General features: G+C 36.6%; 1 protein-coding gene across 4 annotated transcripts; it reads right to left on the bottom strand.

Annotated features, from left to right (window-relative positions):
• Positions 1 to 264: 264 nt before the first annotated feature.
• Positions 265 to 22307, bottom strand: LOC117417028 (5'-3' exoribonuclease 1-like). Of its 4 annotated transcripts, none has more exons than XM_034028677.3 (43): positions 21876 to 22307; positions 20763 to 20995; positions 20505 to 20602; positions 20147 to 20256; positions 19913 to 20023; positions 19612 to 19697; positions 19089 to 19176; positions 18101 to 18269; positions 17875 to 17942; positions 17594 to 17725; positions 17180 to 17249; positions 16969 to 17074; positions 16708 to 16797; positions 16362 to 16518; positions 16122 to 16241; positions 15778 to 15947; positions 15531 to 15648; positions 15326 to 15421; positions 14568 to 14671; positions 14369 to 14500; positions 13785 to 13947; positions 13361 to 13474; positions 12071 to 12169; positions 11711 to 11826; positions 11465 to 11611; positions 11118 to 11207; positions 10628 to 10763; positions 10488 to 10544; positions 10099 to 10231; positions 9687 to 9756; positions 7782 to 7995; positions 7585 to 7683; positions 7382 to 7474; positions 6979 to 7078; positions 6531 to 6574; positions 6105 to 6215; positions 3629 to 3754; positions 3357 to 3504; positions 2974 to 3155; positions 2629 to 2742; positions 2429 to 2483; positions 1991 to 2154; positions 265 to 1771 (listed from the first exon to the last, which is right to left on the bottom strand). In XM_034028677.3, exons 1-43 carry the CDS (start codon positions 21948 to 21950, stop codon positions 1460 to 1462), a joined length of 5220 nt encoding a protein of 1739 aa, XP_033884568.3. In that variant the 5' UTR covers positions 21951 to 22307; the 3' UTR covers positions 265 to 1459. The 4 variants fall into 4 exon arrangements, with proteins under 4 accessions (XP_033884568.3, XP_033884565.3, XP_033884566.3 ...); XM_034028674.3 differs by having other exon boundaries at positions 2429 to 2540; positions 21876 to 22306; XM_034028675.3 differs by having other exon boundaries at positions 2429 to 2540; positions 7585 to 7680; positions 21876 to 22306.

Below are 22307 nucleotides of genomic sequence, written 5' to 3'. Positions count from 1 at the left end.
GACAAACACACAGAGTGGTAACAAAAGTTGTATTTGTTATTACATTTGTATTTACATCCCAATTGAAAGTGCCACTTTATTTTGATGTTACCAGCTCTTTTACATAGTTTATATATATATATATATATATATATATATATATATATATATATATATATTTTTTTTTTTTTTTTTTTTTCAATTAAAAATGCATAACAAAAGTTACTCTTTTGCCACCTGTGCATTAACTAAACAGCCTTTGTAAAAGCAAATTAAGCACATTAATTAAAGCAAAAATATTTATTGTTTTTGAAAGAAAAAGTAAAAAAAAAAACATGTATTAAGTCTCCTTCCAGGAGGAGAGGTTTAAGAAAAAAGTTAAAATTCAAAATTACAAGGGGTGCATCTATTAACAAATAAGGTCTTAAAACAGCAGCCTTTTATAAAATACCAGCACTTTACTTGGGATTTAATTTAAAAACAGAACAAACCCCCCCCCCCCCCCCCCCAAAAAAAAAACATTTAATCCACTCCCCCATGGTTCCAGTGTAAAATTAAATATGGCAACGGTTCATATACAGAACACTGTAGAAATATGAAAAACTAATAACACCACCACAAAGAGAAAGGGGGACGCTGGAGAACATAATGTAATTTATGACACCGACAGATATCGTTAACAAAGGCAAGCAACAATTCCAGATCTAGACTTCAAGAAAATATTCTGCTTCCATGTAAAAATTCCACTCCAGAAATCTGCATCTGTCGATTTAATTTTAGTAGGCCACTTAATAAACCAAAAAATGACTTTTAAAAAAAATTAAAATCTTGACCCATGTGCAAGTACTGTGTCGGTCATCAATGGAAGTGTCGCACAAGAGCTGTTAAGGCAATACAATGATCAGAAACTTAGAAGTACATCAGTCCCCTTGTTTGTGGGCAGACCTAGATCATAATTCATCTTGGGGTCTGCAGGACTTGAACTATTAGGCTCCACTTTTTTAAAATTCAGAAACACATTGAAACCTTTAAAGCAACTCTAAAACTGATGGTTTTGTCGATTTAAAAAAAAAAAAAAAAAAAACACACACCACATACAAGCTACTAGCAGCAGTTGGATTAAAATAATGGTAGTAGCAAGCGTGCCACAAATTAAAGACACATAAATGATCTTCAGCAAAACAAAGGCTTAATTCCCAGACACAACAAGTGCTCTGCAGTGCATTTACTTAAAGTGTAAATGTGATGATTACATTTCCGAAAACAGTGAACGTGTTTAAAATTGCCAGATGAAGTATACAGTGATAATAAATTGAATGGGTTGTGGAACCAAGTGATTTCACTTGGAAAAAATGATAGTTTTCAACGTAACCTGCCTGCAGTCCTTGTTTACTAATAAAATCACAATGATAATAATAATAATAATAATAATAATAAAACAAAAAAAAACACATACGTAGCCCAGTTTCTAACACAGTTATTATTCAGACACTTTTGCTGCATCAAAGTTTACTGCCAGTTTTCTTGGTCTCCGTTTAGCGGAGGAGCCTGGTGTGGTTGGATTTGGTTTCTGTCTTGGAGTGGAAGGGCCCTGCTTGTCTTTGTGTTCCTGAGCAGCCAGTGAAGCCTGAGGAGAAGCTACAGGGGCAGGAGGAGCAGTGGTCATCTGGGGAGCAACGTCCGCTGCTTCAGACTTCACTGCTTGTTCGTTTTTCTGGGATCTCACATACTGAGAGTTATTATATTCCCTGGTTTCGTAATTCTTCTTGCCAGTGGCTCTTTTCTTTGTGACCTGAAAATGAACATATCTTTTTTCAAATCACCAAAGAACATGTTTTGGTGTACACATTTAGAAAGAAGACTGTACATAATTATTTCAATACAAAAGTTTAAAATGTAAATATTGTAGGAATGGATTTTAAAAAATGACTGGGAAATCTATATTACAGTACTGCACATATTCTATCTGTTCGTTTCACTATAAATTGTGAGATATAGACATTAATCTAACCTGCAGTGGCACAAACTGGTTGTGTGTTCCAATAGGCATGGTAGAAGCTGGATGTCTATTTCCTTGGTATGGGCCCAGATAGAATGGCTGTCCATGGACCTGAACTGGAGCTCCCCAATGCATTGGGCCATAACCATGGGGAGTAGGGTGCATCATTAAATTCCCTGTAAATCAATTTCAATGACAGTTTTACCTGTGGCATGACGTAATCTTCATTTGATTCAGGTTTGCCATTGCCTTCATCACATCTGGAGAGATATTGTGCTATATTTACAGTATGCATTCAAATGCAAATCTTAAAAACGCAGGGATGTAAAGGAGTTATGTGTTATACTAATTCCATGTACAATAATCCTAATCCTGAAATCCCGATCCTTACAAAATGTGGGTAATATTTTATTTAAAAAGAGTATTTTCATGAAACACTGCACAATTTACCAGGGAGCTGGCCAAAGACAGAGGGGATAGGGCCAGTCGGGAGAGCAGTTCTGATCTGTTGAAGAGTTGAGAACATGTGTTGAGGCAGAGGGAACCCGGACCCAACAGAGCTCTGTATGTCAAAGGAACAGAATTAACGGATTGACAGGCTAACAAACAAAAACACAAAAGTTGTTCAAGAGGTCAGTCAGTTTCCTTACCAGCCGCTGTAAAGCAAACAATGCAGCTTTTTCTTTTGCTTCATTTTCCGATTGGCACTGAGGTCCATGCACTAGTAAACCACTTGACAATTTCACCTGACACACAGTCATACCCTGTCATAGAAAACAAAAGATTAAAGCAAGGCCAGTTTACCTCAACAAAAAAATGTATCTCTTAGTTACACTTCACATCACATCAGTAGTTAAATATTTACTAAAGAATAATATGCGCTATGTAATGGAAAAGATTGCTTTCCGAGGAAGCCTGGTAAATTTTAAGTACACTATATTAAACACTTTAAAAGTTCTCAGCGATGGCTAGGATACAATTTTGTCTTGGTTTACCTGCGGCGTTCTAAGATAGCCGAATTCTGGCTGTGACATTCCTAGGCTGGCACAAATGCGGGACAGCTCCGTTACCACTGTAGGCACTGGGGGCTGGGGAGGTCCATGGTGCTGGACAGAGGTCTCTGATCCCTGCCCATGCTGTGGGGCTCCAGCTACATGAGGATTGTTGATGTGGGCGGCTGCATGCGCAAAAGGAACATCAGTGACTTAACGAAAACAAGATACAGACATTGCTAGTACGGGCTCAAATTTTTAAACATAGTTCAATTTACTTGTAATAGTGCAAGGAAACAAATAGTTCAAAAGAAACAAAAGGCCAATAACCATAGGATGAAAAACCAAGAAGTGGTTTTATGTATTGGTGTCATAGACATAATTACCAAGCTTTTTGGTGGATCTTCTCCTAGAATGGTGAGCGGTGGTATTGGCTGGGTATGCTGCCTCAGTAGATGACTGCTTGTCTTTATCAGCTGGCACAGAGCTTGAACTATCGATCTTTAACATCTCTTTAAGCATTAGCGTCCCCTTCTGGAAAGATAAAAGTTGATGTACTGTCAAAAGTGTGCCTTATGCAGCTTTTGAAGTGCTATTGCAAGATCCAGAGTCTGTGGAAAGTCAAATGTCTGATCGCTGGACACCTTTTTACACTCACCATTGCAAATGACTGAGGAGACAATGGCTCTTCATTCGACAATTCCTCTTTGGTCTGAGCTGGCTGGGCCTCATTTCCTTTGGAAATCTTCAAATTAGCTATCAACTCTTCAAACTCAGTGGGTGCCTGAAACAATTGAAAGATCTCTATAATGCCTGTACGTTTAAAACGTACGTACTCATTTTATATCTTAGCTTGCAAAGGCAAAAATGTGATTTACTTGGACTGCTGCTATGTACAATGTTAGGCACTGCTGTATAAATAGTGTTCCTCATTTTCGTTTTTTATTTTTAAAAACATTTCCCGGGAATTTTTCAGGGTTTATTTTGGAAATATTAAAATAGGAATAAAATTGGTAAAAACATGTTTTAATTTAAACAAATCGGGATAAAATACATCTCATTATACACACTTTACATGTGAAATATGAGGCGTAGCAGTTCTGGTTTCTGATTAAGTTTAATGTCCCTGACATGTATGATGAAGCATAATCTGTGTAAGTCAAGGCCACATTTCCACTGGTAGTTAGCTGATACTTTGTGAACGTTTGGGCAATCGCTGTGCTGACGGAGATAGTATCTGCAGAAGGTATGAACGTGACATCAGCACAAAACAAGCCAGGTCTCCTTGAAATCATAAAAAGAAAAGAAAATTGACAGAACTGGACGGTCCAAGCCACCGGGAGACGCATCAAAAATCACACTGGACATTTCCATCAATGCGTTCCATAAGTTTACTAAAAGTATCATTATTTTTTGTCAAATATTTATGATTAGATTGTCGGCGTTAGGCAGTGTTTTAGATGGAGAGTACTGTCGCGCGACATCACCAAAACACCTCTGCAAAAAACAGTGGCTGTCCACCAAAGCACAGCACTCTGACAAACTCTAACACAGTCATTCTGCATTCTGTTTTATTAAAGCGCGTGTAAAAGCTGCATAAATGGATTGCTTGTCTCTCAGTTCACTTTCTTGTTTTAGTTTAACCCTTTGCGGTCCATTGTTGGACTGGGTCTGACATTGCAATTATTCCTCACAGGTCCTTTGTCGGACTGGGTCCGACATCAATATAGCAACGCAATAAACGGGTGTTTAGTCGTTTTATCTCCGGAAAAAGCTGAGAAAACCATTCAATTGCCGAGTGGGAGCGACAGGAGCCGAGACAAGTCGGGGGAAAAAAAAAAAGGCGTATTTCATGATTAGTCATACATGGTATCAGGTATCAGATAATGGGGCGTTCATAGTAAACAAGCTGGCTGAGTGCGTCAGCGCACTGAGACTATCATGGACATTTGCAGAGCTTTTTTCAGATGTTATAGTAATAAAATAATGACTTGGATCGCATTATTGAGGAGTTTGGTGATAAAACGAGTGATCCGGAGATGATCGATCGGTATGTACGACTATTATTATTATTATTATTTATTTCTTACATAGCTGAACGCTATAGCAAACGAAAGGGTGGGGAGGGGCTGGAGATGCCTAGTGTGTGCTTTGTTGATATGCAGGGCCATTTAAACCCGTTTGACTGTGAAAAAAAATACTTTTAAACAGTGCGTATAAAATTAACTGCGCGTGTGAAAATTAATTAGACCTGGCGTGCCTGACGCGCGATTAATAAATGGACCGCAAAGGGTTAATGTGTCACTTACTTTAAGAATGTTCTTTTATTCTGTCAGCGCAAACATGTACCTCAATGCAGCAGTATTTGCAACACAATGCATCCTCTGCCTCATCTGGCCCACTTCTGTTATTTGTATACTTCGAAACATTAGTTTTCTTTTGAATATTCATAAACTGATTTATGTTTTCTCCCTATTGTTTTTTTATCAAGCTAGGTACTATGCCCAGCACCTGCCACAATAAAATCTGACTTTGGCCATTGGCCAACAGAATCAGGTGATAATGTGTTTGTGAAGCAACAGAGAACCAATCACGTGTGACAAAGAATGTTATTTGATCCTCCAACATCTAAGCGTATGTGCTGTATCCTAGGTCAGGGTAGGGCTGCTTATTACAATGTGAGAGTCAAAATAAAACTCTTAAATCAAAATATTGTGTATTTCTTAGAAAAATAGTACCGTGGAAATACTGAATAGATGACTAAAAAGCAGGTATAAATCAGTAAAAACAGTTTCAGTTAAAAAAAATAAAAAATAAATAAGAAATCCTGTAATTTTTCGGTATATATTTGGAATATATCGGAAACGCGGCACACCATGTATAAGCAATTCTCTCTCATACAATCGTTTTTCCCCAAGCTTCTGGGAACTACAATGAAGGTACTGAATTAATAAAATAAAAAAGAGATAAACACATTGAATTAATTTCAGTAAATCCCAAGAAACAAAGAGCCGTATCCATAACGCAGTATATCAGTAAGTATAATGCAGTCCAATGTTGCATTTAACACCGCAGACAGTATAACAATACCTCTGACTGCTGTACCTGTAGCCCATTGGACAGCAGGCTCTTACCTTCCTTGAAGGAGTGTGCACTGAGCCCGAGGGATGGGCAGTAGAGTCTGCATTATAATCTTCATTCCGTTTCAGGACTCGGATATTCTGCCTCTCACTGCCACCAGAACTCTAAAATATTAAATACAGTAAGTATACACCCACCCTACAACCTGTTCAACAATCAACTTATTTCCAGATAGATTCACTGCGGTATACCAATAGTCTGATAGACCTTTACACAAAAAATACATGTGTATTAGCATATATTTTAACTGCTGCAGACACACATTACAAACTAACAGATGGAAGGACCCTAGTGAGACAGTCAATGCACTTTCATTCTACAGCTACCTCCCACTCAAATTACAATCCCAATGCAACTGTATTCCATATGGTGTTAAGCAGAGCAATCCCTCCTACAGGTTTATTTTGGGCTATGTTCACCTGCTCTTGGGCTTCATTCTGCTGACTCCTGACATCTTCTTTGACTAGAAAACAAAGTTCAGGGAATCTTATTAGGAATATGTATTTAACAGAATGCAGGTAGAGACTGGGAGTTTTAACTATGCAGTTTTCAAATCATACCAGTAAATATAAAATATCTATTAAACCAAAGACGATAAGGCGTTCTTGGATTGTCACGTATCTGTTCCTGACAGTACAGTTGAAGTGGATGACGCAGTGACAGTTACACATTTTTTTTTAATCCTTCTAGCCTTCAAAATGATGAATACATTTTGAATGCATAACGCTGATATTACTGAATTTTTTTAAAGCTACATATCTTTGTTTGTAATTCATATGCAGGATAACGTAAAATTTGAGAGGCAGAAAAGTTGGATACAAATTAAAATTAAAAAATATTCAGCCTGCAAAAGTCAATTTTACTTACATTTTCTTGAATACCCCTGCTGGTCTAGATATTCCTGTTTCTGTCTCTGCTGTCCCTTAACACTGTTATGGGATTGATGTCCTGATCCATATTTATTTGACTGTAATAGAGAAGAAAGATACATAGTTTTTTTTTTTTATATATAATCTTTTTATTTTAAATTTAAAATTTTAATATTTTATTTAGTGATTGCTGATTATTGTAAGGATCATTTTATTTATACATTACTATACATGATAAATTATCAACAAAGTTCAGTATTAGGCATTCAAACTGTACTATGTCACAGTACTTTACAAAGTACTGGAAGACTGTCAATTAAAAAAATACGTGGTCCCAGTGAAACAATTTATTTTTTATTTTACCATGCATATATTTTTGCCAGCACCCCTCTGGTACTTACATTCTCTTGCCAGTGCTGTGGAGGATTGTGAGGGTTCCCTGAACCCTGCAATGACTGCCACACATTTGAAAACTCATCCTCTTTAGCATGGCTCTTTAAAATAAGAGGAGAGTTTGCTATCAGGCTAGCTTACAGAAACTATACAATTACATCAAAAAGTAAAATGCTGGAAAAAACACAATTATGAGTAACACAGTTACTACCTTCTGTGCAGTCTTCTGACTGAATGCTTTCTGTGGAGAGTGCCGGTTCGCATGGTTTTCTGCCCTGAGATCATAGTGCTGCTTTCCACCATTCAGCTGCTAAACAAGGCTTTTTGTTCAGTACTTGTTTTTTTCATGATCCAGGTGTCAATGGGTTTAATATTTCAAGAGGACACTTGTATGCTTTTAAGACTTACCTGGGTGGGCACAAAAGGTGAACGTGGAGAATGGTTGAGGCCTCCGATCTGCACTTTCTGAGCGGTTGCTGAGTAGGTGCTGTGCTCGGAAGCAGACGCTGGCTGTGGTTTCACTATGGCAGTCAGTTTCTGAAATCCGTTTTCCAGTCGGCTACCATGCGTCAGATTAACTAAGGCACTTGGTGGGAGTCGGTATCCCCGGCCTGGAGAACACCTAAAGCAAAAATCATGGGTTTAATATTAACAGTTAAAATCCTTTAAAACAGTAGGTCCTGATGGGCTGAATAGCAGGGCACAAAATAACCGATGCAGTGCCCAAGCTGCTTGCCACAATGCCTCTCAAATTAAAAAAAAAAACAAAAAAACACTTAGGCGTCAGCTGGACCGTTCTGTCACAATTCAATTTAATCTCGTCCTGCGAGAAAATGACTCACTATCATAATGTATTATTGTTGCCATTCTTTCTACTGTGCACCTCCCAGCACTAAGCCACGAGAAAGACGTACTGTATCATTGGTGAATGACGGGCAAACGGAGGGATTGAATTGTGACAGAACGGGCTTAAAATTGCAATATTTTAAATTCACATTCTAATTCCATTCATGTCTTCAGCGTATATATTATTTGCTAATTTATATAGACAGTTCAATGACTGTTGGTGTTTTCTAATCCGGTGTTATTCCCCACAAAACACCAACACTAAAAATGAACACACAATAGGAATACTGTTAGTTTTGCTCAAATTCTTACCTCCCAAAAAAACCCAACAACAGCAACTCAGCAAGTAGCTAGTATGACATGGTTCAAGTACCACCTCTGAGTTATGAAACGAGTAGGCTAGATAACATACCGTAGAGAACAAAACACAATCTTGAGAAGTGCATTTGCTTTTTAACAAGCAAAACGTGTGCTTTCACAAAAGGGGTTAGAATGTGATGCTCACAACAAAATTGAAATTGTAAATCCTTTGCAGCAGTAAATTTCAAGAACTGTGAAACTATATAAAGTCTCTCAAATGTAAACATCTAACATTATGTATATCCAGCTGTTAATTGTTGTGATGCAGAGCACTCTCCATTGCCTGACAGTTTTTATTTCGATTTTATTTTTTTATTTTTTTTTAAAGCCGCGTTGTTTGTACAGGTTTTGTAACAGCAAACTACAGTTGCACAGACACTGCAGACCTAACAACTAATTTGACCACTATCGTTATTAAACTCCAGCCATGGGTAAATCTTCAGTCAGTCTGCCTGAAAATCTGTCTTTTTTTTTCTTTTCCTTAACTGACATCGCTTATTTGTGCTGTTGTATCACTAAGGCTGTATCTAAGCCTCTAGTCTAAACTATGTATGTGGTGTGTGACCAAGTTTAGTGAAAATACCATGAATATTTATTTTTTCCCCAAATCACCCTTTGTATTTTTTCATTATGAAAGTTGATGTTGTTTTTAAATGTTATTTTTTATACCATTGTATTTTTACAATAGAAAAGTGACCTATATTTTATTTTTGTAATATAACAGGCTCTTTGTATTTCTTTTTGTTTTATGAATGAGTATGAAATCACCTTGGTGCCCTTGGGTTGGATTTATGTTTTGCCTTTTTGCCCCCTAGAACTGCCGGTGCCCCTGAATCTTCACGCCCAATGAAGGCAATATTGCCTTGTTCTTCATGAACCTTGACTTCATGCCCTAAAATAGGGATTATTTTTTTTGTTACCGTGGACAAATACCTCCTCTTGCTATCATGTATTGTCAACAGAATGCCCTAGAGCTGTTTGCGAAAGGTGTGTTGGCATTTCTAGGCTGCTATGTTCTGAAGAAAACTTATTTAAGTGTTGGAAGGAAGTTGTTTAACCTTTAAGAAGTTTCAGTACCATTAAATAAAAGTACTGGTTGTCACTTACCTTATTGTAAGTCCACCTGCAAATTCTTTATCAAACAACACTTCGTACAGAACTTCAGCTTCTCTTTCAGCTGTGAATAGATAATTGCAGCAAACGATTAAATAGTAAAAGATAGAATAGTCTTGTAAGAAAAAAATCGAACATTTCTAAAATAAAATATGAACTACTTTACAAATGTATCTTTTCAGTGCTGTTTTGTAATTTCTATACTCCAAATAAAGGTAGTTGGGGGTATATAGTGGAATGCTTAGATGGGAATGGAATACAGCTGTGGTGATACTACACCAGCAGTGTCCTGTAGTGCCTATGGACAAGCATTAGCGACAATCCTGAATTACTTAGTAAGGTACAGAGATAAACAAACATTCTGTCCTAGTATGATGCAGATAAGCTATACTGCTCAATCTCTTACCTCCTTTGATTCCTATCACAGTGCCTCGGAGCCCCAGAGGAACAGAGAAGCTCTCTCTGACATTCACAACCCGGTCGAACAAATGATACTCGGCGTCCTTGTCAGGAATCACTCCATGGTGCTGCTCCAAGGGCTGCAAATGAACAAGGGAAGAGTTTTCAGAGCAAGTTCAACATATGACAATTGAGAGAAGTACACAAGGAGCTTTGACAGTTTATAAAAATCGCCTCTAGATGGCCGTTAAACATTTTTTCAATGCAGGATTCTGAAATACACAACATTTAATTTATACACCCTTTCAATTGCAGTGGTGCTTGTTAAGAAAATTCAGCATATAAAATATGCAGCACAAAATTATATATAAAAATACATTTAAAAAAAGTACTCACTCTAAACAACAAATGTGGCTTCACAGTGACTCTCACTTTCTTATTGCTTCTTGTTTGCTGTAAATTACAGAGAAATGGTTAAACAACTATATCCTAGCACTACTTCTTGGACACTGATTTGCTGGTTAAGTGGCACTTACCTTGCACTTTTCCAGTTCTTCTTCAATCTTCTCCACGATCAGTGTGTCCAGTATCTGCTGATCACAGGAGGCTCTGGATGATGAGCTAACTGCATGCGCCTTCAGCCAGGCTGTAATTTCATGAACCCTTTCTGCTCTGTTTTTCAAAGAAAATAAAAGAAAGAATGTTTTTTCTCCTCTACTTTTGTTTTCCTAGCCACAGCTATAAAATATTCTATAGCTGCAGGTACCAGAACAAACTTTTAATTCAAAATGATTCAAACTGTTCCTTAATCTCAGTACCTGTCTGAGATGTACTGATCAAAGTGAAACAGTGCAATAGAATGTAGACACTGGCACACTGATCTGCCTCAAGACTGACAATGCAGGACACCCGAAAGCTCTACAATGAAGAAGCATTTTGAATATACAGCCTCTAATCCTTGTTGCTCTGTTTGAACAGTGTACTACCGCCTTGGGAAGTTTTATTATTTCTCTGTAGTTTACCTACCCATTCTCTTCCTCTCCAGGCCAGATATCATCCTCATAGAACACGTCATCGTGACTGTTTTTGGAAACATAGCTGAAAACTTCAGGGAACCTGAAAGAAAGTAATTCCATCTTCATTAGGATGCAATTTATTATAATATATATATATATATATATATATATATATATATATATATATATATATATATATATATATATATATATACACATACACACTGAATACACACACACACACACACTGAATACACACACACACACACACACACACACACACACACACACACACACAAGGTTTGTGTTTAAACAAAACTTAAAGGTTAATTAAATACAACACACTCTTTTACATACCTTTCCACATACTCTGCCAATAGCTCTTCAACAGCAACTGAATACAGCCATTCGTTCCCAGACTTTTTTGTATACCCAGGTACCTCTTCATTTTTCTTGTTAAACTTCAGGTTTAGTCCAACGTTAACTTTCTGTTCTCCATGTTGGCTGATTTAAAAGTAAAAAGAAATTCATTATAAAAGAGCCAAGTGAAAAGGTGTGGTGTCATTAACGACAACAAAGCTTTTGCTCAGTTCAGATACTTACTTTCTTTTGGAACCTCTCCCAATAAAGATACTTCCTGAAAATCTGGAGACAAGGTATCCAGTGATTCCAAGACGACTTGCCAAAACATACCCGGGGTTATACCTTACAGAATATTTCTGTAAAGGGGTAAATAAATTGTATTAAGCAGTTTTCTACTGTTTCACAGCTACATAGGCATGGTGTTTATCTAAAAGATTATTCTAAATGTCAAACTAGGTTCACCAGGACATAAAGTTTGGGGTACACCTTGTGATTGTGACTGATCGTGTGGGACTGTCACCAACCATACCAAGATCCTGTTTCAACAGTGTCAGCTGAGGGGCAGTAACTGAAACTGAAGACAGTATGTAGGGTACTTACATGCTGGTTCTGTATCAAGGCATCAAGCTGCGGTTCACAAGGAATGGTGAAAACAACCCGAATTCTTCCTTCTCTGATAACATCAGAGGACACTTGTGTCTGTAAAAACACTCACTTTGTAATGCAGAATATACCAAAAAAAATCACTACATTGACATGTGATTTCCATTTCTCTCTCTATATACAGTGCTCCCTCGCTATAACGCGGGCCTCGGGGGACACACAATGTTATAACTGAAGAGCGTTATAAACTGGGGAGGGGCGCGCCACGGGACACATAACACACATCTGACTAATACAAAATAACTCCCTCTCTATAATGCACATACAGTGAAGCAAAAATGTAACTTTCTGTGAATTAACCATGCATAAACCACCATGTAATCAACGCTATATTTTTTTACAAAAAAAAAAGGGCAACATTCCCACTTATGGATCATTTTAATTAGCAGTTTTTAAACTATAAATTGCCTGGCTAAATGGCGGTCTGGAGTTCAGTTCGAAGCGACAGACAAGCAAACCAAGTGTGATAAGGAGAGCGGGTCGGGAGAGGGGAAGAGGGAATGGGCTCGCCCCAGGTTCGGCTGCCGGAGCGGGGCTGAAGCGAAGCTGAAGCATCTCGTCTCCCAGAGAAAGCCGCAGCTCCTCTTGCAGCAAAAAAGTAAATACATTAGGAAAGATAACCACGTAATAGGCCTAATATTTATTTAGTTATAAAACGAATGCTGAATAAGATGTCTGTGTTATAAAGTGCCAGCGCAGCTTTTCTTCAGTTCAGATACTTTATCAAAAGGGAGAGGCAGAAACGGAAGCAAAAAAGTAAATACATTAGGAAAGATAAATATTAGGCCTATTATGTGGTTATTTAGTTATAAAACAAATGCTGAATAAGATGTCTGTGTTATAAAGTGCCAGCACAGAAACTGAAGTTAGACTGAGAAATTGTTTACAGTTTGAACACCTGTACTGTATTTACTGTAGAAATACTGCATGAATCACTAGTATAGGGAATTGGGGGACATGCTGTAGGAGCGTTATATCCGAGGCGCGTTATAACCGAGAGCCTTACAGCGAGGGAGCACTGTATATATAAAAACACACTTCATCATGCATACTAGTTTTCAAAAACATTACAGAATCTATTTTAACCTGTCTAAGACATGGACGATTACAAAAATTAAAATGCATACAAAAATAACAAACACTCACAGTTTATAAAAGGTACAATTTATAAGATACTATACTATTTCTTATACTGATTATTGCTTAAATAATGGATATTGAACAAACCTTGCCCATGCATCCATAATATGGATTTCCAAGCATGAAGACTGTGGTTTCAGGAGAGAACAACTCATCAATTGTTTTGAAATGGGAGAAACTAGAATCAAATGATACAATATCCTGTTTAAAAAGGACAAAAAAAGAAATTATTTTTTTTTAAAGGGCTTTGTATATTAAAGAACACAAAAAATGTATAAAATGTTCCCTGTGCTCCTGTCATTATGCTTACTTCGTTACAACAGGTGCACTTTTAAACAATAAACTGCACTTACCCTCATCTGAGCTTCCTCTGACCACCTTAAATACATGTCGCTTGCAACCTGACACTGCAGCAGTGCCCTATACTGTTCTACATCTAGTCCAGGAATTTTAATCCTTCTCGATGCCTTTTGGGATATTAAAAGACCAAGCACAGTTGGCGTGCTATTACCTTAACAACAGCTTGGTAAACAAAAGGAATAATCTGCTTCGACCACTGCTTCTCCAGGTGAACTTCCCCGTTCTGATTCAACATGTACTTCCGACCCGTCAGCAGCTGGGCAAAGAGGAGCACAGCCGTTTCATTTATAACGATTCCTTTTCTTCTGTTATAACTATGGTGGGGGAAAAAAAAAAAAAAGAGCGCACAACAATAATAGTTAAAAACTGTTTCCAGCAGAGCATGCAGATGTCATTAATACTACCGTATTAGCAGTAGCTTGACTGTTTAAAAGTACCGAAGCGATAGAAAAAAAAGTGTTTCAAACAAAGTGGAAAGTTGACAGGAGTCTAGTTTCTCACATAGTTCAATGCATAGACGTTTTAATTAAAAGAAGAACATAGTTTAAAGTCACCTAGAAATATTTCAGTACAAAACTGGCAGGACTGTGGGACACAATCTCAAAATGTGCATGTGCAGCGCAGAGGTTTTAATTCACAAAATTTTATTAAAACTCGTAGTGTATCCCAGTTACACAGAAGAAGTGATAAACTATTCGATGTGACAAGCTTGCAATAAGGAGGGACTTCACTTACAATTCTGAAATGCCTTGCACTTCTTTTAGCCAAGTGTTCTGTTCTTTGTCGCTCAGGTAAACCACTTTTGTGGGTGGAACCATTTTCCCTGTATAAAGCTTCTGCTCCCCAAGTGGCTCCTCCAAAAAAAACCTAGAGAGAGAGTCTCAGTTTAATAAGAGCAGGTTGGACACAATGGCCACAATGCAATCAGACTTACTTTGTTTCTCCATCAGAGACAGCAACAACCCGAGCTTCCTCCAAATGGGGCCAGTTCACAAACACAGATTTACCAAGGACCAAAGACGCAACATCCTCACATCTCTATAGAAAATAAATACATTAATAAATAAACACATCAGACTGATTCTGACAGACATGGTGGTACAGCATTTATGGATATCAATTTTACTATTGAAATATATGCCCTGGTTTTGTGTTTTGAAAGGAAGATTTTCTCAACAGCGGATGGTCTATTTAGTCTATTTCATTCCAGCTGAGGTGGACCAAATTCTGAGGAGGCACTTCCTCCATTTGCGTTACACATGATGAAGAAAAGGGTTTAAAGGGTAAGTCTTTTCAGGGAAAAAGAGAGCTGAATAATGCCGTGGGTGAGAACATGTCTAAAGCTTGTAAATACATTCATTTGAATTACATTTACCCTATTTGTTCTACATGTACAGCATTGGCCAAAAGTTTTGCATCACCCTATAGAATTAACTAATTTTGTTTCATAAAGTCGAATGAAACCTGCTGAATAATGTTATGTTAAGATATTGAAATACATAGGGCTTTGTAGTTTTCCACATGGTTAACAAACAAACAGACAAACTGAAAAATGTGACATTTCAAAATCTAACATGAAACACTGTACTACTATTATGGCTTCCGGTAGACACTTGTGATATCATTTTGGTAGTTTCTTTGATTACATGAATGTCACAATCCTAACATTCTAGGTGATGCTAAACTGCTTACTGGCACATCTTCATCACTAGGCATGATTTCCAGCATCATGCTCTCACCACGACTGCTCTGCTGGAACACCTGCACACTGTTCTTCTTCTTGTAAAACTGAGAGAAATGATCAAAACAGAAAATAATGCATCAGTCTGAGATGGCAAAAACGATGATTAAAAAACGGTTTTGCATTTGAAGAAAATCCAAAATTCAGATAATCTACCTTGTGTTTTATATGCTTCAGTGTAGGGAAGCCACAGAAATACATGTCACTGTTACAAACTTTATTTGCAACATAGGTAAGATCTACATGCCAAGCATCCATGGGTATCGTCTTGTACCTAAAAGACAAAATATATATATAATGTATAATAAATTACTGAAGCAGCACAGAATGCATACTTTAAACCAGATATTTTATTTGAACTGGAAATGCAATGTCCGCAACAAAAAAAAAAAAAAAGCATTACCTTGCATGACATTTCACAAGAGGAGGGAATTTGTCTGGCAGTGGTGAGGGATACAGGAATTCTATGTCCTTATCGTAGAAGTACACAGCACACTCACTGTGCCGATTTCTCTTCTTTTCATCCATGGTCAACAACTTGCTATTGGGTTCCATAGCGGCCAGTAGGCGTTTCTGTAATGACAAAAAAGGATGCACCTGAAGTTACAGTAACTTTACATGCTAAACAAACTAATTACATTTTGAAGTTTATAAATCTGACTGTGGTAACTACTGGCGGTCCACATGAACGCGAAACAGCTTAAAACAAGACAAGCCCATGAGAACACTGAAATCAACTACATTTACCTCATCAATAAATGGAATCAAAACCACAGCCTCCCATTCCTGCTGCTTGCCATTCAGATCCGTTTTGAAATCAAGTGGGTAATATTCTATGATAGGAGAGTCTTCTGATATCATTAAGTCCTAAATAAATAAAAAAACAAAACAAAAAAAACACACACATGTACATTTGTATTTTATTAGATTGGCAAACAATAGAGTATCTCTTGTTTTAAGTAAAGAGTACATTTTATTTCTGCATACCTGATAGCCCTTGGGAAGCAGGTCTTTACTGGCTGCCGGGAGGACTCCAAGCAACTGCTCAAAGGGCAGGAATGGTTTTCCCATATCAAACAGGAGCTTCATCTTGCTAAAATTCCTGATATCTGACAGGTAAGGTGCATAATGATAAGGATAATACCTAGAATGAAAGAAAAACTAAAATAAATGCACAGGATGTATACAGCGTGGTGTTTCTACTGTTAACGTTTTTCCATCTGATGTTCCACCATTCTTTTTATTTTTTATATACATTACAGTAATAAAACTCATTGTCATATTCTTACCATGAACTTGGACCCACTATTTCGCATGAATAGGGAATTCTTACCAGCTCCAGGACTGGACTCCATGGTAATAGTAGTGCAAAATCCACTGTATGGCAAGGACATAACACTCTGCCTGACCAGCCAGGAACTCACTTGAGAAAACAATTAAAAACAAACAATTAATTAGGCAAATCTAAACTTGTGCTTGTGTCAGAGTACCAGTACACATAAAAGCATTATAAACCAATTTTATCTCTAACAGTAAGCTGCTAAGAATCTACTGCTTAGTTTACATTTTTGTACAGAATACTATTATAACTTACTCGGATACTACTTCAACACCCATTTTGGTCATGTAATAGGACCTTTTATATTGTCTGAATTCTGTCTCAAACAGGTCTTCATCCTCATGGTCATCATCAGGGAAATCTAGTTGATTAAAAAACCAAAGCAGTAATGAAATGGTTGTTTTCAGAAGAAAGATCAGGAAGAACACAGACAAACAAAACGTTCAGTTCACAGACACCCAACTACCTTTGGTAGGAGCGCCATCAACTTCTTTATTTCCATCCAAAGCAGCTAAACAGAGAGAATCTACCTGTTTCTCAACAGATTAAAAAAAAAAAATAGCATCAATATGCAAACTATATTTGAGACTTTTCAAGCTACTAGTGCAAAATTTGATAAACAATTGTTAGTTTGGAATGTCTTTACTGTTCTGGGTTCTGAAGCAGTTGCTTCATCACCAGAAGCAAGACTATTGTTTCCACCTTCCAGTATAGTTCTTATCTTAAATAAAAAGAAAATCACACAATCTGTGAATGTAAAAAATAGAAGACTAGTTTGACAACAGGGACTTTACAACTGCTTTAGCAGAACGAGTAGACTGAAGTGTGACTGGGTTTGTTTTTTGGTTTAGACATCTGCTTTCAAATGGAGTGTCCCTACCTTCTGCTTACGATTCCGATTTCTTTCTTCTTCTGCTGCAGTACCTGCTGCCTCATTAAGGTATTTATTGCCCACCTTACTCTCAAACCATTTCAGATCTACAAAGACTTCATTGAAGTGTTCACGGTCATACTGTAGGAAAATATATCAATAGTCAAGAACCTTAATTTTAACAATAGGCAAAAAAAATGGAAAGACTTTATGCTACCTGGATTACCCATGTAGATACATCTGATTTAATGGACAAACAAACAAATCTATAAACAAGGCCAATAAGTTACCTCTGACAGTTTTTCAAGATATTTCTCAAAGTTCACCAGGTTTAGGTTTCCATTGTCATTAATGTAGCCTGATAAAAGTAAAAATAAAATCAGTCAATGCAATATACAAAAAATTAAACAAATCATAATATAATACCGTGCATTTACCAATGAACATCAAAGTATATGATTATTGTTGGTAAAGCAGTTAATCATGGTATTTTGGACCTTAGCAACAACTACTTACCCTCCAGTTTTGGCAAGACACTAATGTAGGTTCTGTAGAGCAGTGGCAGTGCATCATGGTTGATATGGAAATGAGGTAGATGAGGTATAAAATCATTGCCCACAAGAAACCCCATTAATACCCAGTCGTCAATTATCCGTTCAAGGTCATACTCAAAAGAAATTTTACCCTGCAAGAAAAGATAGGTGAGAACAAGGCTTGGTTAGAAGCAAATTCAAACACTCAAATTTAATGGCAAGGATTCATTCATTTTCTGTTTCCAATTATGGTTTTTAATATATATATACACATATATATATATATATTTTTTTTTTTTTTACAGAGTACAATCTCCTTCAAAAGAGATTCTGATATAAAATTTAAAAAAAATAGATAGATAAAATCAGTTAATTCTAGAATTATATACAACTGTAAATTTTAATGACAAAGACCATAAGAGGTGTGGTTATCACAGCCTACAGACCAGTGACCAACAATAAGTAAATGCACAGCCCAGTCTTATGTATTCTACTGTATAAAGTATTGTGGTTAGTCCAATTAAAAGGGTAGAGGTGTTTGGTCGGGGCATTCCACTGCTGTCAACCCGTCATAATTTACAGGTCTTTTTTTAAATGGTATGTTTTACAGAGATTATATAATATATGGGGGTATTACGAGTCATTACGGGACTATGCTCGGCGAAAAGAAACAGGGATAAACTCCTATTGCACAGCAGTTTAAAGCTTTATTAGCAGTGAATAGGTAACATGCTTATGTGTATCTTATTAAACCCATAGTAAAACCAGGAATGGATCAAACCACTATGCAATGGGAGCCTTTTTCCCATCCCTGAGAAAGTTTGAATCCAGCATGATGGAAACTGATATCACATTGAATTGAAGACATCTTCTCTTCTGCTTTATCAAGCTAACAACTCTTCCAGAATAGTCAAAAGAATGCTCTCTACATATATATATATATTTTTGCTCACAAGTTATTTTGCACTTACTCGCACAGCTGAAAATTCATAGTCAATATATTCTCTCATTAGTGACAAGTGCAATAAGTGAAATGTCGTTTCTTCCGGGGCAGTAATTCTTTAATGAAACAAAAGGAAAGAAAGTTGATGTTAAACGCATTCATAATAAATGCATGTGAATTTAAGAAGTAACTCAAGAATGCACCACAGCTAAATCAGTAATCTCTTTATAACTGCCTACTTAATAGATTCATACAAATTAATTTTACATACTAGTATTATTCTATTTTGCATTCAATCATTTATTGTTTTGCATCTGAATAATCTGAGCCTGAATGAACCCAATATATGGGTTTGTGTGGAGAAAAGCGCAAACGCTTGTTCTTGAATCGCTTCAATACTAAATTAGACCTAAACTGTAGTTACCTTGTATATGGGTTGTTAGCACCCAACTTCTCAAACCAATAATTTATTAATTTTACAATCAGTTTGAGCTTTACCTTAAAACCATATGTTAAGTTACTACTAAGATTGAAAAAAAAAACAAAGGTACCTTTTCTGTGATTTTTTGCCACCAAAACGAACTTCCTCTCTTAGAAGACAAAAGTGTGGCTCATGGCTTGTTAATCCAAGCATAATCTGTACAAAGAAAAAAAAATCATCAATATGTAAGGATAATGCCACTTTCAGTACACAATGTTTGAATACCATTTTATGGTGTTAAACTACTATAATATTTAATTTTAATCTGTACAGAAAAAAATAATCGTTATTTCTATCTGATAATATCATTACCGCCCAACCCCATTCTACAGGTTTTACATATTAAGAGAAAATAGAGCAGTGACACATACCAGATCAGCATCCAACCCATAAAGACAGTGTCTGGTATTGGGGTCATGATCAGGCTTTGCTTTTTCTGATCTAATGAACTCCATGATTTTGTGTTCTCCTTCACCTGGAGTCTAAAACAAATGTATTAAAATCAATACCATCACAAGCAGTTTATCTGAGAATTTACTGCTCCTGTTTAACATGAGTCAAAACACACATTATTAACATCTTTATTAGTTTTGAAAAGTACATACCTCATGACCTGACAGGTAAACATGCACCCCCTGCCATGATTTGTCTGTAGAAATCTTGCTGTTTACAAAATACTTTAATTGCTCTTGTAGCCTGGCCATGAACCCAGTCCCTGAATTGAAAAAAGTAAAGCAGATTATTGGGTGTCTGGATGACCTCAACACTGGGCTAAAAATAAAGGCAATATGATAGCAGACAACAGCATATAGACTGTGTACTCTACAGTGACTGTTCCTCACAGGCAGACACCTGCAAAAGCTTATTTACAGTCAATGCCCATTATTAAGTTGGTTAATAGGGATACTTCCCGTCAATAAGTATTAAATGCCTCCATTAGGTTTTCCAGCAACATATTCCTACCTGGGGTAATGCAGTTAGAGTCAAATCTGGCCTCTGTAGGAAGAGTCTCACCCTTTTCTAAGGCCTTCTTGATTTTGTCTTCTGCTTCTTTTGCTGACCTTTACATTAATACAAAATAAATAATAAACAAGGACAATAAAGTACACCTAAAGTATGCTACTTCTATAGTGGTGTATTATTTGATAAACTGACAATTTATGGCATTTAATTTCTTGCAAATGATGCCATCTACCCAAATGTAGATTATATGTGTATTACCTGAAGCGCCTCCCACGCTGCTGGTTCATTTTTGCTCTTGGGGCTACACCATCAACAGCCATAAAGAAAACCTTCATGGGCTTAATGATGCGGAAGAGCACTTCCAAATAGTGGAAAATATCTGCAAATATTTTCTCTTCCGAGATTCGAAAATGCACATCTTCGTCATTTGGGTGAGAGCACTGATGGATGATACCGTTCATATCCAAATACAGGTTATCAAACTCTGGAATCTGAGGAATAAAAAAAAAAAAAAAAAAGAAACAAGTTACAATATAATAGACGACTGGGCACTACAGTAACATGGAGAATACTGCATCAGTCCAACCCCCCTTAAATGAATGAAGGTCAAGTCATAGGACAACAACAATACGCTTCACCAGAATGAGGCTTTCACTTTGATCAAAAGAATGAATGTAATTGTTAGTTTTTAAGCCACAGAGGGCATTGTATCATATGTGCAACACCAATGGTCATTACACTAGGGTTAACCGTTCTCAAGATAAGACTCTTTACCTCAGCAGGGTTGTTGCACATCTGGTGTAAAATTATCCATTACTCAACGATAGTCCTGCATACATATTATTTATTGAATAATTTAATTACTACGTTAACTGTTACTCTTGTTGCAATTATACCGTGTAAACCGCTTTCAGAAAAACAATAATTCAAGTTTAAATTGTACATTTTTTAAAAAAATAGTAAATAGTCAGTACTAAATTACACGACGAATGTACAACGCTGGTTTAGCTTTCTCAAATTGAAAAACACAGATAAAACGAGTAGTAGTAATACTACTACGACAGTGGGACTGCATTCCCCACTTTAAAAATAATATACACACATCAACTGACGAGTAATAATAAAAAGCGAACTTTTTTAAAAACATTTTTAAATAGCAATAAATTATAAAATAGCTCTGGGTATATATTCTCTTAACGGAGGCAACGCTCACCTTTTTTTCTTACGATACAGACCACATGAAAAACAATTACTACTGACAACAATACTATTCATGATACGGCAAAGAAAAGTTAACACAGTTTTGGAAACATTATTATTATTATTTAAAAAAAAAAAAAACCACTAAAAGGCCTGCAATGCTGCTCATACCTGATGTTCCTTGACAACTTCACTTAGGCAAGGATATCGTTCCGAAATCCACCGGTAAAATTTCGGTACCCCCATCTTTAGCAGCAATTCTTCTTACGTGCCAATAAAAATAAAAACCTTTTTTTTTTAAAAGGAAACTATCGAGTTTCAATCAAAGAAGCTATTACTACGGGTTTTTTTTTCTGTATCAGCAGGAAGAAGTCCGGACGGTAAATTCGACTTCAGTGACGTAACACAAACAATCCGTTCCTATAATTACACCACTAAAATAAATGCACTATAATTTCATCGACCAGTTTAAATAAATCTCTCCACAAATCTAATAATCTATACCAACTTAAAACCATTTTGGATTTTAAATATCTATTTGTTTCGTTATGTTCGCGTGTAACAGATATAATGTCTCTCCGTGCTTTCGAGTTATCAAAATAA

The sequence above is a fragment of the Acipenser ruthenus genome, chromosome 12 (assembly GCF_902713425.1).
Source record: "Acipenser ruthenus chromosome 12, fAciRut3.2 maternal haplotype, whole genome shotgun sequence".
Classification (NCBI taxonomy): domain Eukaryota; kingdom Metazoa; phylum Chordata; class Actinopteri; order Acipenseriformes; family Acipenseridae; genus Acipenser; species Acipenser ruthenus.
This window is presented reverse-complemented; position numbering and strand designations above follow the sequence as displayed.

What these genes read in the sequence shown, in the direction of transcription:
- LOC117417028 (XM_034028674.3), bottom strand. Translation starts at nt 21,950, where the DNA reads ATGGGGGTACCGAAATTTTACCGGTGGATTTCGGAACGATATCCTTGC. An exon ending in CTTGTGAAATGTCATGCAAG is followed by an intron (nt 15,649 to 15,777) that starts GTAATGCTTTTT and finishes TTTGTCTTTTAG; the next exon opens with GTACAAGACGATACCCATGG. An exon ending in AAGAACTGGAAAAGTGCAAG is followed by an intron (nt 10,545 to 10,627) that starts GTAAGTGCCACT and finishes TGTAATTTACAG; the next exon opens with CAAACAAGAAGCAATAAGAA.